The following is a 14829-nucleotide window of genomic DNA, read 5'->3' as shown; positions in this document are numbered from 1 at the left end:
AAAAAAAAAAAAAAAAAAAAAAACTCCTCCTGAAGAAATGTCCACCGGCGTATATGTTCCCCATTTGCAGGTCATAGGATTCGACTTCGACTCCAGGAAAAATTTATTCATAAAAAAAAAAATTATCCAAAAGCACATTACAGATACGAATCAAATCATTCATGAGAACTTCGAGCTGAGAAAGAGCATCCGGGTAATGCCAAACGGGAGGGGGCGGGTCCTTTTCTGCGTGGCGTCACGTTCTGTTGTGTCTCCTCTGCTATGCCTACGTACTGTTATGCCGCCTTTTTTTTTCCTTCCCTCACGTGCAGAAACTAAAGCACGATATTTGCAGAAACAAAATAAAAAAAGACTACCTGCACTTCTCACTCATGGACATAGAAGAAGGGGTCGACGACGTCAAGTACCTAAAACAGAATTGCGAATTTCTCTTTAGTGACATAAGTAAATGATGAGCCAATGGACGGGGGGCACATTTTAGAGTGTCTAACTTTGTTCATATTTTTTCCCCCTCCTTTATTACGATAAACACACAGCCCCATGGCGGACAATCCACAATTGTGTGATTTTTTTTTTTTTTTTTTTTTTGGGGGATCCCCCTCACCTCAGATAATGTGATCAGCTCACTGGAGGCGAAGAAAAAAAACAGGAAACTCATTTTTCAAATTTCGGAACAGAAGCTGCGCGAGCAGATTAGTAACGTGGACGCGAAAATTTCAGCGATGGTAAGAGAGAGGACATGCACGCACACTGCTGCAATGATACACAGCCACAATGATACAAACACTACGGAGCTTCTCCCCCCCTCCACCGCTTTACCACTTCCCCTGTGTAGAAATCTGAGAACGTCGTGTTGGAGGCCAACATGCAGAGCCTGCTAAAGGAGATTAGCCAAATGGACAAGGCGGCGCAGGGCGATCAGGAGGAAGACGCGACCCACCTACTCGACACGAAGGGAAACTTGGGCGACGACGACGTTGCGCGGGTTAGCATGTTCTTCAAATGTTCTGATGCAGTTGTGGCTGGAGAGATCGGCGAAGAAAATGAAACAGACGACGCACCACATGTAGAGGGAGGGAGCAATCAACAAAATGAAACCGACAATGTGGTGGAACAAAGCCGCGACCACGCACATAAACAGGCCGCGGATCAGGACGCCGCTCCTGAAAAAAAAAAACAAAAAAAACTGCGCACCAAGGACATCCACGAAAGGAGTGCCATGCTACGGAAAAAATATAAGTGAAAGAAATGCGCATATGAAGGATAGGTCTTCTCATGCGTGTGTATATATTATGCGCTCATGCTGACATGTGTGTGTGTTTTTTTTTTGCCTTGTTTTACTGCTTCTGGGGGTGAGAAACGCAACCGAAGCGTAGAATACCCACACGTGACGCACCTCTACGTAGCACACCCACATGGTCTTTCTCCTCACGATGCATATGCGCGTCCCAGTACGAATCATTTGTGCCAAGAAACTCCACACGGTACCCCATTTTGCTAATTTCTCTCCCCAAGAGCCTCAAAAAAAAAAAAAAAAAAAAAAAAAAAAAAGTGTTTCCCCTTTTTTGTCAATGATTTTTTTTTTTTTTCCCGCATTTTTTACATGCCATATAGATAGCTTTTAAATTATTTTAATTCCCAAAAGGGATTATAATTTTTTTTTTTTTTTTTTTTTTGTGGCATCTGCGGCACTCTCCAACGAAAAGGTCCACATTGACGCCACCACGACGGAGGCGGTTAGGTTGGCTACCTGATCTGGGGAACCCCATGCAGAAAATGCGCTAAGGTTTTGTGAGAGAACTAAGAAGAAAGAGATATGTAGAAAATATGCGTAAAATTGGATTGGAAGCTCTCCCTCCCTCTCAGCATCAATCACGTTAAACGTACAAAATTGAACGCACCTCCCCTATGGCTCACTAAATGAGTAGCATCCCCTTTGGGAGATCCGAACAGTGCATCTCTTTCTTGCGCTTTCCCCCCCTTCAAATTTTCCAACTGCTCAGACGGTGATAGGACGGGGGAACGGCGGTGCAGATCCTTGCCGGACGCCATGAAAAACGACATCAGGAATGCGCTGGAGGCAGAGAGGGAGAAGGAGCAGGGGAATATTTTCTTTTCCCAAGGGGACTATGAGGTTAGGGTTCCAGTGTAATAGGCATATAAAAGCATATATATATATATATGTATACTGCTCATACAGAGCGTCCGCTACTCCAGTAACTCATTGAGCACTGTGAGCTTCTTCAATACCCCTCATGAGAGAGACTACCTAACCCATCCCCTCCCGACACCCCTTTGCAGCTGTCCATATTCCACTACACCAGAAGCATAAAATATATGCCAAGGTGCTCTATCCTTTACACGAACCGCTCCGTGGCTTATTTCAAGTAAAGAAGGGAGGGGAATTGTTTCCCGCTGATCGAGGGAACATGTGCCGACATTTAATAACGCGTGTACACTGCATGCCTCCTGGTGCGCATCATTGACGCCCTTATTGGTGCCCTTATTGGTGCCCATATTGATGCCCGTATTGACCCCCTTTTTCTTTTTTCACCGCGTGAAACAGGATCGGGTCGTTTCAGAAGAGCCTCGAAGATGCCCTCAAGGCCAACGAGCTGGACAAAGATAACCTAAAAAGCTATTACCGTATTTGCGAAGCATACAATGCGCTGAAGGACGAGGACAATTATAAGAAGTATGAACGACTGTACAGGGAGAAGCAGAATAGCCTGAGGGGACACAAGAAGAAGGACAACGGAGAGACAACTGATTCGCGGGATAAACGAGTAGATAATGACTCCTCCACGAGGGTGGGTCCACTTCCGAAGGAAACTGGCCCAGGAATGACAAAACAAAGGGGAATAAAAAAAAGCGATGAGTTAGTGCACCTTGGTGAAACGGACCACACCAACAAATTTGTCTTTATGAATCAACCCGAGATAAAAGACCAAGTATCTAATTTTACATTTGAAAAAAAAAAGTACAGAAATAATTTCCTCATAGAAGAAGTGTACGACTTTGACATGAACAGGACAGGGAAAAATCTCACCAATGGAAGCGTTCCAACAAGGAAAGCAGACGACACTTCAAATAACGCTGCTCGCGTCAATGGGGAATCTCAGAAGAAGCCTCTACTGACCCAAGCCGACATGCTCAGCGATATTGAACTCTTTCTGAACCTCTTTGCAGACATATCAGTACAGCCCACGCATATCATTTCTGTTCCCATTGAAAGAGAAATGAAAAAAGGAAAAATGTACCATTACCATAATGTGGATTTGAACACATTAAAAGGGAAGGCGGACGAGCTTTTCGCGGAGAAGAAATTCGACGTTGCCATGGACCTGTACAACGAGATCATTAGCGAGCATGACAGGTACGGTGTATATGTGTACATGTACATGTGTTTTGTGTGTTTGTGTACGGAGTGACCCCTGAAATGAATGGAGTGGGTTCATCCTTTGTGGTAATTCTTCTTGGGGATGTACACCACCGCTTATACACGCCGCTTCCCCCCCACGCAGCGAACGAGGCGTGTACTACTGCACAGTGCTCAGCAACAGAAGCGCCTGCTACGTCGAAATGAAGAAAATTCGGAGTGCCCTCTGCGATGTGAGCAAAACGCTAAGTATCCTTTTCTCATTTTTTCAAACACATAGAGAAAATATAAAACACGCCAAGGAGGCAGAAGCCCCCTCACCCGGTGCACATGAACAAGTGGAAGCATTTCTTCCAACAGACATGGAGGTTTATAAAGACGCCAAGGGAATCTACTCACAGGCACACAAACTGGTACTAAGGCTACTATTCAGATATGTGAAATTTTCACACGTGTATAGAAAAAATGGGTTCAAGGTTCCTTCCCTTTACCAGGTAAAGAGGAAAAGACAGCTATACCATGACCGCTTATATTGCACATCTGTTCATGTGTATCTGCACAACACGTTACACCACGCTAATATAATTTTTTTTTTTGAATCACTCACAGGTGGACTCCCTCAGACGCATGAAGGGAATAAACTACGTAAACTCTGAAGAGCTCGAGCGGGTGAGAAACAAGATCTACGCGCAGCTATAACTTCGTCCTCTTCTTATATACATTTCCTTTGCGTATTGCTTTAGACAGGCGTAGTCGACGTCCTTTAGCCATTCGTGTTTCTGAGAAGGGGAGAAAAAAAAAGGGGGGAGAGCACGCAGAGGTGCCCCTTTTTGATGGTCCAACAGGCTGAACAGTTCATGCAGGTTGAAGCGTACACATAATTCTCAGAAAAAAAAAAAAAAAACAAAAAAAACAAAAAAAAACTATTTGTTATGCCTCTATATAATGCACTCTTTGAAAAGCTTCCCCCTTTTTTTTTTTTTTTTTTTTGTGTGTGTTCCTTTACGAGTGCCGCTTCCGACGTGGGTCTCTCCCCTGGATCCCTTCTCAAAAGATTCTTCAAAAAATCAATGTCCGTATTTAACAAACTGGGGACACAGGAGTAAGGTACCTCTTTTTTCGTGTATTCATTTAAAAAATAATTTCTATTGAGGGGATACTGCACGTGGCCTCTGCCTATGTCTCGGAATAACTGAAGCAGGGATTCCTTCTGGACGAAGGGGATAACGCGGTAGAACAGGGCGTAGAGGGATATGCCCAGACTCCATATGTCTACCTTATCTCCGGAGTAGCACTTCCCGCTGGAGAACAACTCGGGCGGCATGAATTCGTAGGTGCCCTGCGGGGTGCGCGGTTGGCAAGGCGGTTAGCATGGTATCGCTGGCGATGTGGTTATAGTGGAACCGATCGCTAATCGGTTAGCGTGCCTCACCTTGGTGCCGCGTATCATCCCGTTGGCCATGTACTGGGACTCCCCAAAGTCGCCCAACTTGACGGCGCCGCTCCGGCTCCAAAAAATGTTAGACGGCTTCACATCCCGATGGCATATGTTCTTCTTCGTGTGGAGGTACAAGAACGATTTTAAGATACACTTAGCCACACATTTCACAACAGGAAGGGGAACAAACCATGGCTCATCCTTCCGTAGGACAAAAAAAACGCCATCGTACTGGAGTATCCCCTCATTCTCCATGTAACTATTCACAAGATAAATTTCATCATCATTTGCTATTATGTCGTCGAAGGTCAGGCAATAATCATTTTTTATGTCTGCCAGAATTTCTAATTCGTTTTTTAAGTCGTCGTATTTGGAACGAACCACCACTTGGGTGCAGTGGCTGTTCTTATGAAACTCCCTTTGTTTCAGCAATACTTTTTTTTTGTATTTTTTTATGGCGTAAAGGTTTCCCCCCCGCTCGCATAAAATTACTTTGCTGAGTTTGTCTGTGAAGGGCAGAAATAAGCACATTGTAGGGTGGCTATAGGTAGCCAGATGACGGGGCCAGAAAGATAAGCCCCCATTTAAGGACGACTAAAAAAAAATTAGTCGATTAAAAATTGCACCCCACACAGGCATATGTGCAGTGCATTGTGATGTTCTTCCAACCCTGCTTCAAGTTTTTTTTTTTTTTTTGTTGCCACAATTGGGAACACTTTTGCGTGCAATTGTTTCTTTTCCTCCTCATACGAATGGACTACACTACTCAGCTTTGCTCTTCCTCACGCTGACTCACTCACCTTCCTTGACGGTGCGAACAACACGGTAATCGTTCACGAAGCACTGGCCGTCCTTCTGTTTCTTCTCCAACGGAGTGACTTTATCGTGGTACCTCAGAATATCCCGCATGTCGCCCTAGCATAATGAAGATGTAATGCAACACAGTACAAATATACAATGCAGTAAAAAACAATGTGATAATTTCTCATCCTACTGTGGAGCATGAAACCGCGACTTCACGCGACGTGGCCCATGCCTGCTATTCCCACAAAAAGGCAGATGCTCGACGACGTAGGGGAACAACGCACACACATGTATTTCCCAAACTTGGGACGACTGAAATGTATGAACGGTCAGGCGTAAACTGGTAAATTTTTAACAAAAAAAAAAAAAAAAAAAAAAAATTTTAACAAATAGCTAGCCAGGATTAACCTCCTACGAATAGACCAGTAACATATTCCCCGCCTTTTATATACTTCCCCCTTTTTTGGCGTGTATTATGGCTGTGCCCAAAAAAAGAAGAAGCTTAAGTAAATGTAGAAAAAGAAGAAATACAATTTTTTTTGACAAACTCGTTGGGAATTGGCTAAAACGGAGGGAGTGGTGAGTCAAGCGCAGCTTTATTTTGTTTTTATTTCATTTTATTTTATTTTATTTTTACCTGTCTGCTCATTGCACACGCGGAGTGGGGGGCAGTGTCGGAAACTCCTATGAACAGTCGGCTTGTGAAAAGAAATGCGAAAGAGACATGCAAGAATTCCTCTTTCGTTCTATCATGTGTATCGGACGGACCCCCTTGATGGATAACCCACAGGGGGGAGGTGTGGGGGAGTACACAATACGTGCATGCTTGAACAAGTGTGTATTCCCCACGCCGATAACGTTAGCGTTAATGTTAACTTTAACGTTAATGTTAATTTTTTCCCCCTTTTGGAACCCCCTCTGGTCAGGTTTTTCAGGAACGAGTACCAAAAGGAAATTTTACCTATACAGCAGGAACCGCATATGTTTAAATTCCCGGGCTTCTGGCCAAACAAGTCGGAACAAAAAAAAAAAAAAAAAAATCATTTTGAAGTCCATACCAGTTGCGAGCTCACCAAAAAGGTGTTGCATGAAAACGAAACCCACTTTAGCAACGGTTAAGACATACCCATGTACCCATTCGTGCCCCTCGCAGATTTGTCCACCAAGTGTCGTCTCAAATTAAAAAAATCGTCAAGTAGTAAACTGCACAGGGGAGAAAGACCAAGTCACCTCACCTTTGGAACAAAACAATATTGCAAAGGGGAATAACTTTCCCACCGTTGCAACTCGACCCTGATAACCCCTGCAGGGAATACTCACCTCCAGATGAGCACTTCCAACATGAACGTGGCCAGACAACTCTTCATTTTTAGTCATAAGAGATTTTTGGGAAATACTGTTAGGGGCCCCCAACCAAAGGAGGTACGCACACAGCCCAGGAATGCGCCAAAAAAAAAAAAGAAAGAAAAGAAAAATTATAAGCTGAATGGCGTCCCTGTGTGTAGTTGCACATTCCACCTCAAAGGGTGCCAACTGGGGGAAATTTCCCCCAATATCGTCCACGCTTATGCTCATCCGCACAGCATTTTAATCCCTTTTTTTTTTTTCACCCCCTTCTCAACAGATCGCCAAAAATGTAGAATATGCAATGAACCTCTTTCACAAAAAGTCGTACACCTACCAAGACTTCAAGCAGCAGTGTGAATCGCTACGAATATTTGTTTACTTCGGATTGATGGGTGTGTTATCGTTGGACCTTTTAATAAACCCCTTGAAGTCTTCCTATTGGGATCGCTTTTCCCCCATGAACATGTTCACAAGTGTTTTACACTTTTTCAATAACAGCGAAGATGATATTTTCCGGCACAACGGGAGCGCCCCCTACGAGCAGTACGTGCGGCTCATTCGGTAGGAGGGGATTGCCCAAACAGATGGGGCTATAACCAGATTGGTTAAAGCAAAGTGTGTGTATTATAAGCTTTTCTCTCCAACCATCCATTTTCCCAACTTCCAACTTGCCTCCTTTTTTTGAATGATGCATTTTGACGAACTTTTAAAAAAAAAAAAAAAAAAGTGAAAAATCAAATGACCGCAAAGACTAGCTGCGTTCGGACGTCGCTCTGTTGCGGAGACAATGCGACGCGGAGGAGTTTATAAATACGTGGATTACGAAATGGGGAGTAAAAAAAAAAAAAAAAAGAAAAAAATATGAACAAAAAAGGGGGGGAAAAAAAAAAATAATAAATGAAACGTAAAGACAAAGATGGTTAAGGAAATGGCAGCTACATTTTCCCCTTTGGTCACTCATCTCCCCATGGATGTCTGTATGACATGAGGGGGACCGATAGAGGGGAAGGGCTACGTTAAAGGGCGTATTCAAAAGGTGTGGTCGGGAGAATTTCAAAATTTTGGGCCGCAGAACGGAGGGCAGGAAGGGGGACATGGGGCTGGATGAGCATCGCCACAGGTTGCACAATAAAAAAATGGGCAGTTGGTGCAACGTTCTTTTTGCTCCATCAGGTTTGGTTCTCTTTTCCTTCAGCTACACATCAACACCTCGCAGGGGTCCCAATTACGAATCTGTCACAAAGTGCACACGTGGTTCCCACAAGATGGCTTTCCGTTGTCAACATTCGAAACAAACATGGGCGTTTTATACCCCATTCGTGTCATCCTCATGGAGAAGCAGTGACCCAATTCTACTTCTTCACCTGCTTCGCCTTTCAACGCATCATCACTCCGACGAGGACGATGAAACCGTCAGCACACACGCCAGGAAAATATACTAAATTGAGAATTCCTCCACCCCGCGTAGACTATACTCGACTCGGAGGAACCCTATTCCGAATAAATCACCCCCTCCGCGAAGCTTTTGCAAAATGGTTATATAACACGTTCCCCAATTGGGACTCTCCCCCCGCTACCTGTGTGTCCTGCTCCCCTTCCTGAACCCGATACATCTAATGTATAGATTCTTTTTTTTTAGAATGTATTAACTAGCGCTTCTCGTATGATTTTCTTTTTTTCGCCAGTCAGGTTTTTTGGAAATATGATGTCAAATTCTACAATAAGGTCTCCCTTGGTGTTGGGCATTTTTGAAGAAGGCATTCCTTCCTTCAACACCACTTTTTTCGTTTGGGGAGTCACAATTTCGTCCATACGGACGTTTATTTCTCTATTGTCTAACGACTTCACAATGAATTGGAAGCCGGTGAGAGCTTTGTCCAGTGGTACAGGACACTTGTATATTAAATTATTCGATTCTCGCACAAATCTGTCATGTGTTTTTGTTTTTACTTTAAAAACTAAATCGCCTGGTTGACTCATTGGGGATAGCTGATCTCCTTCACCATAGAAAGTTATTTTTGTTCCGTCCTTCCAGCCTGCCTTTACATCTATGGTTACGTAATTGTCTTCTTCGTAACTCTTAGAACCCATGAACCTCTTGCGGGTTATCTTTAGCTTCTTTTTGCACCCGGTGTAGAGTTCCTCCAGGCTCAGCGACAGCGGCACTTCGAACGTCGCGGGCTTGCTGTAGTTGTTGTTGTTTACGCCTGTACGTGCAGGGGTGAACGGCGATATGTAGGGGTGAACGGAGATACATGGAGGGGGTGCACGCACATGCAGCCGGTGGTGAAGGCAAACGCACTTACTTGTAGACGCGGAGGGCCTCGCCTTCCTGGAAGTCATGTTGACAAACGTGGAGAAGGGAGAAAAGTCATCATCAAAGCCAGACGAAAAGGAAAAGTGCCCATCGGAGCCAAAAATACGGCTGAACAATTCCGAAGGATCCACACCACTATACACATAAGTATTTCCACCCGTGGGGATAGAACCCTTAAGTCCCTCCTCCCCATAGGCATCGTAAATTTTCCTCTTCTCCTCATCAGACAAGACATCATATGCCTCTGCAATATTTTTAAATTTTTCCTCTGCTTCCTTTTTGGACTTGACATCTTTATGTTTGTCCGGATGCCACATCATGGCTAGTTTCCTATAGGCCTTCTTCAGGTCATTGGTGGTGCAGTCTTTGCTCACCCCCAAAATGGAATAATAGTCCTGCGGAAAAATAAAAGGCGGCACATAACGTCGTTGTGGTGGTGGTGATGGTGGTGAGGGTAGTTGTACGAGCAGGAGGCTACGTAGGACTTGTTCAACGGTTCAGAAAAAGCTTTTCACTTCAGCACAATATTATAATCTACGTAGATATACAACATGGAGAGAAAAAAAAAAACACACACACACATAACGACGGGGAAGTGTAACACTATTCCCTTCAAGCAGCTCTCTTACCTTTCCCATTTTGCTATGACATAAAAAAAAAAAAAAAAAAAAAAAAGGGGGGGGGGGGGAGAGGGGTTCAGTTCAGATCTCCTTCTGGTGGTGGTGCGGGGGAGAGAGAGAGGTCTGCTTCGAAATGTATGCCCTACTAAACAGACGTGTATGTTCACATGTACGTGCAGGGGGTGATGGGAAGCTTCCGGAATTTCACAAATGTTAATTTGAACCCTCTACGGAGCCAAAGGAATCACACAAAAAGGGAGTTAGCACAGAGTGACATAAAAGGGGAACAGGAAAGAGGAACAGGAAAAGGAAAAGCAACAAATAAGAAAGTAGAAATATGGGTTCACTTAAAATTGTCGCGAAAGGCTTTTCCAAATTTTTTTTTTTTTTTTTTTAGGATTTGAATTTTTACCCAAGTAGGAAAAAAAAAAAAAAAAGAAAATCCTTTTTCTTTAACAAAAAAACGAGGACGGTATGAAATAAAAAAAAATATATACATATAAAATAAATAAAGGGATTGTTGGATAGGTATACATTTACCCATCATCCATGAGTAATATATGGTACAAATCCGTTTTCACGTTTTCACCAAGGAATATACATATATAGCCGCGGATTTAAGTACACGCCCCTGGAAGCGTGCACAAGCGGCATAATAATTAATATACTTTAAGTACCCATGCGTAGCCGTTCCGGCGGGGACGCGCATATATAAAAAAAAGGGAATGTGGGTACGGCTTGCACTTTTAATCCCGTTGCACGGATTCTAGGGGTAACAAGGGCATACATGAATCCATTCATCAGTCAGTCCATGAATCCACCCATCTACGCAGCATTTGTAAAAAAAAAAAAAAAAAAAAGCGTTTCCAACAGTTGTGCACTTTTTTCCCCCCGCGTGGCCCTCACTTCTCTGCAGATCCTGCCTCTTTGAAGTACTTCCCCTTTTTCTGCCTCATCTACATTTCCTAACATGCGTACGTTTGTGTACACTACACTAACACGACACTGTGTGGGAGTCCCTTTTTCTTTTTTTTCCCCCCCCAGCGCAAAGCCTCACATGTGGTGTACGCTTTTTGGGCTCGTGTCCGTGCCCCTCGTTGATGCCTTGGCCCAGTATAAGGCGCCATGTACAGGGACTAGGCAACACTTTTTGTGCTTCATTTTGAAGGCCGATCTTTACCCCCTTTGTTATGCTTTTCCAGATTGGCGTCTCCCGTCGGCCGACTTCTATTCCCCCCCAAGTGGGAATTCCCTAATCGCAGTTAAACAGCAAATGGTTTGAGAGGAAGAGGTACCCATCGGCGTTGCCCCCTCATCAGCGGTTGACCCTCCTCCACGTCTGCATGGTTGAAGCCATGGGCATGCTCCATTCAAAAATGGAAAAATTGCTTAACGTTCGGGTAGCATAACTACATGCGCACATATATATATATATATACCTACACGTAAAATCACACGAATGACAACGTGCGTGAGGTCTCTCCTCTCTCACGAGTGTGTTTTATGTAACCGTGTCCCGTGCGGGGAATGACACATGGAAAAAAGGGGGGGCCAACAAAGTTATGTTCACAAAATGATCATTTCACTTTTCGCCCCTCTCCATGTACGTTTGAGGCGGACGACAAAAATGTGGAAAAGCGTGTAACGGAGGATCCCATGCGAGATGGTGCCCACTGGAGAAGGGCATCTCATCATTTGGCCAATTCAAATGGGTATTTTACATTGTCGTAGCTCTGGCTACCCCTGTAGCGAAAGCTACGTTACACTTGTGTTACAAAAAAAAAAAAAAAAAAAAAAATAGAAGCAGGATAACAGGGGGCATAATACGTGAGACAGGAGAGAGGGGGCCCCTGTCGGCACCCCTTTCTGCTTCTACGGAATCAACCGCACAATGGAGTCGTCCACAATCGTTTCATACTTATCTGTAGCGTGAAACACACACTGCTTCTTCATATTTTCTGTGAGGCGACGAATGTCATTGCTGCTCAAGTAGGCCTCATAGGAGTCTTTATTGTTCCATAGCCTTAGCTGAAGGTAGCTGAGGGGGGAGTTCTTCAAATTTATTGCTTTAAAAAGTTTTGTGTACTCATATCCTTTGCTCTTGAACGAATGGATGTTCAGTTCGTTATAACTCTTTTCAAAGTTCCTTATGTTATTCGTATCAACAATGTACTCATCGATGTAAATTAAATCAGCATACATTCCCTTCCCTTTCTTCTTCTTCACATACTCCACGGTACCATAAGCGTATCCACAGAAGCAGCCAACGAACACCCACACGAAGTTCCTGTGACCTATGCTCGATGTTCTGTACCAGTGGGCGAACTGCTGCGTGCTCTGCTTCAGCAACGTCAGGTAGTCCCACGCCCGCATGGTGTGCCCCTTTTCTTCACTTCTGTACGCTCCCTTGTGTTTTAGAAGCAGAAAAAAAAAAAAAAAAAAAAAAAAAAAGAGAAGAGAAGAAGAAGCGGAAAGCCCAGAGGTGAATAACTATTGCGTTAGTTGTTTCCCCCGTTTATTCACTCACTCCATTAGGGTTGATAATTTATTTGGCCAGCCTGACTCTTTTTCACAAATGGCCCATGTTCGTTTTTGTTCCACTTGGGGATTAATTCCTCTTCCACAATATTGTAACCTTGTACACTTGCGCAATATTGGCACATTTTTTTTTTTTTTTTTTTTTTTTTTTTTATCGCTAATCCTTCCGCTTAGTGTGGATAGTATGCCTCTTGGACGCATGACTTCCTTTTCACGTGTACACTTACCTGTGCATCTCTTCCCCTCACCGCTTGCACCTGTAACATGTAGGGGCAATTTTTGCGAAGGTGTGACGCCACCCGCACCTGAATCTGTGCTACAGGGATGAAAGCCATTTGGAAGAATTAGTTTATTTTTTTCTTCAAAATTTGTATGTAAATGTTTTGTAAAGCCTCATGGCGAACACAATACATCGTATGGGGGGGGAGATACACCACAGCAGCACATCTCCCTCCCCCCAACAGACTCAATGCGCATGTTACGTATGTGCAGAGCCGCTTTTTACGAATTTGTCCTCAGCGCGGGACGTAACGTTGGAGAGCAAACAAAAAAAAAAAAAAAAGCAAAAAAAAAGAATGTAAAAAAAAAGGAAAGAGGGGACGTGTGGAGCAATTGGGGATACTTGCACAATAGAACATGTCCCTACGTCTACAGAAGTACATTCTAGTACACACTATAGTTTTGTTCGGCACGGGACTGGGGTGAAAAACCGCGTCCTCCTCATCTGATGGCGCTCTCTTACATGGTAAACGGAATCGAGAAGGATCTTTCTCCCGTTGTTCTTTTTAAAAAAAAATGGCAAAATGACCAATTGGGGTTAAGCCCAAAGAGGGGGGGTGAAGGTTTCTTACACAAGATGACCGTTGTGAGAATTTAGCACGGTGTGCCCCCTCCGCTTCTTCTGAAGAACCCTTTCGGGCGATGCCTCTATCATATGGCCCGCTCCTCTCCTCGCAGCTTCATGTCCCTTCCGTCACGCACAACGGCACAAACGATCGCTATAACGACTGCTATAACAAGCGGACGGGCACGCAGGGGAATTCTTTTGAACCCAAAGTTCGAATCTCCAGGGGAACATAAGTCGCGTCACTAAACGGTAGGTAGCATTACTTACAAAGGTAGGCAGCGCTCCTGCGCGGTGTCCCTTTTTTGGTAACAGCTCTCTCCTCTTGTGAAGGAAACAATTGGAGTTACTCATGCGGGACTAATCTGGGTGGTTCCCTTCCGGGCTCGCTTCTCGGCTCACTTCTTCCCGCACTTCTGCCAGCGCGTCCGCCCTTGCGCCCGCTGTGCCATTGATGAGGACGGCGCAGTTGAGTCTGTCCTGGAACGGCACGCAAAAGTTCGGGGCGCGGTGTTTGAACACGCGGTGCATCTTAAAGAAGTCCTTCATGGAGACTTCCTTAGACCCAATGGTTTTCTTATAAGGCAAAAGCATACCCAGGTCCCACAAATCAAATTCCTGTTTTTGTAGTAGCTTGGCCAAAGCACACAATTGAATGGTACCAGCACAATTCTGTCTCTGGAACCCTGTAAGGCTAGTGTAAATAGAACCCACAGTGCACCCAATTTCTCCTGCGGCTAAAAAATCACCACACCACAACTCGACTGAATGCATACGTACATTTTTGTAGGTAACTTGTTTTTCAAAAATTTTTTTAAATTCCTTTTGTACAAATGGGTACAGCCAGTTCTGTCCGTGTTTTTCAACAATGCCTTGCAGGACTCCATCGAAATCTTTATTAACAGTCATGAAATAATTTTTGCATTTTTTTTTTACCTTCCTAGATATGTGTATTTCACTGGGGTGCATACAAGATCTCACGTAATGTATTTTCGGGATCAGTAAACATTCCTTTACAATTTTAGTTTGATTATTTTCTACTTTATAAATCTTTTGTTTGTTCGCCACGGGGATGAATCCTTCATACAACAGCTGGCAAATGAATGCAGCATCACAGTGAACGCACCACGTATTCTCATGCTGGTAATTTTCCTCAATCAGTATGTCCACTAATCTTCTTATATTGTGATATGGCGTCAGGAGGGGGTAGAAATTAAGGCAGTTGTTGTTCTTCATTAGGCTGTATATTTTTGCCAAGGCCTGTGGGTCTTCCTTCGCTAAGCGCTCTATAATTCTGTTTATGTTTACGTCGTCTTCGAGCGTGCACGGGTGCGGCTTCGTTTCTTCTTCGTCCGGTTCGTCCTGCTGCTCTCCGTCCGGCTCGTCGTGTAGAGTGCTTAGCTTGGCTTCCCCTTTTTTGACCTCCCCCTGCTTGTCCTCCTCCCCGGGGCACTCCCCCTTCTGCGTCGTCCCCGCATTCTCTGCGCCTTCGACTTTGACGCCGCTACTTTCCAGTCTATCACAGGTACTCATTATTTTGGT

At 44.2% G+C, this 14829-nt stretch overlaps 7 protein-coding genes across 7 annotated transcripts; 3 read left to right on the top strand and 4 right to left on the bottom strand.

Annotated features, from left to right (window-relative positions):
* Positions 1–37: 37 nt before the first annotated feature.
* AK88_04869 (uncharacterized protein) lies at positions 38–1243 on the top strand (the record flags this gene model as incomplete). The annotated part of the gene is made up of 4 exons (XM_012482473.1): positions 38–193; positions 312–444; positions 610–725; positions 836–1243. The coding sequence occupies 4 exons, from the start codon at positions 38–40 to the stop codon at positions 1241–1243; spliced, it is 813 nt and encodes a 270-aa protein (XP_012337896.1).
* Positions 1244–2050: 807 nt separating this feature from the next.
* On the top strand, positions 2051–4078 carry AK88_04868 (uncharacterized protein; the record flags this gene model as incomplete). The annotated part of the gene is made up of 5 exons (XM_012482472.1): positions 2051–2134; positions 2302–2387; positions 2567–3376; positions 3525–3873; positions 3989–4078. 5 exons carry the CDS (start codon positions 2051–2053, stop codon positions 4076–4078), a joined length of 1419 nt encoding a protein of 472 aa, XP_012337895.1.
* Positions 4079–4142: 64 nt separating this feature from the next.
* On the bottom strand, positions 4143–5726 carry AK88_04867 (CAMKK protein kinase; the record flags this gene model as incomplete). The annotated part of the gene is made up of 4 exons (XM_012482471.1): positions 4143–4158; positions 4402–4718; positions 4812–5323; positions 5618–5726. 4 exons carry the CDS (start codon positions 5724–5726, stop codon positions 4143–4145), a joined length of 954 nt encoding a protein of 317 aa, XP_012337894.1.
* Positions 5727–6962: 1236 nt separating this feature from the next.
* AK88_04866 (uncharacterized protein) lies at positions 6963–7533 on the top strand (the record flags this gene model as incomplete). The annotated part of the gene is made up of 2 exons (XM_012482470.1): positions 6963–7043; positions 7246–7533. The coding sequence occupies 2 exons, from the start codon at positions 6963–6965 to the stop codon at positions 7531–7533; spliced, it is 369 nt and encodes a 122-aa protein (XP_012337893.1).
* A 1070-nt stretch (positions 7534–8603) lies between these two features.
* Positions 8604–9923, bottom strand: AK88_04865 (uncharacterized protein; the record flags this gene model as incomplete). The annotated part of the gene is made up of 3 exons (XM_012482469.1): positions 8604–9175; positions 9275–9680; positions 9915–9923. The coding sequence occupies 3 exons, from the start codon at positions 9921–9923 to the stop codon at positions 8604–8606; spliced, it is 987 nt and encodes a 328-aa protein (XP_012337892.1).
* A 1854-nt stretch (positions 9924–11777) lies between these two features.
* On the bottom strand, positions 11778–12278 carry AK88_04864 (uncharacterized protein; the record flags this gene model as incomplete). The annotated part of the gene is made up of 1 exon (XM_012482468.1): positions 11778–12278. One exon carries the CDS (start codon positions 12276–12278, stop codon positions 11778–11780), a length of 501 nt encoding a protein of 166 aa, XP_012337891.1.
* Positions 12279–13647: 1369 nt separating this feature from the next.
* AK88_04863 (uncharacterized protein) lies at positions 13648–14820 on the bottom strand (the record flags this gene model as incomplete). Its single annotated transcript, XM_012482467.1, has 1 exon — positions 13648–14820. The coding sequence occupies one exon, from the start codon at positions 14818–14820 to the stop codon at positions 13648–13650; it is 1173 nt and encodes a 390-aa protein (XP_012337890.1).
* Between the last annotated feature and the right edge of the window lie 9 nt (positions 14821–14829).

Source organism: Plasmodium fragile (assembly GCF_000956335.1).
Source record: "Plasmodium fragile strain nilgiri unplaced genomic scaffold supercont1.79, whole genome shotgun sequence".
NCBI lineage: Eukaryota > Apicomplexa > Aconoidasida > Haemosporida > Plasmodiidae > Plasmodium > Plasmodium fragile.
This window is presented reverse-complemented; position numbering and strand designations above follow the sequence as displayed.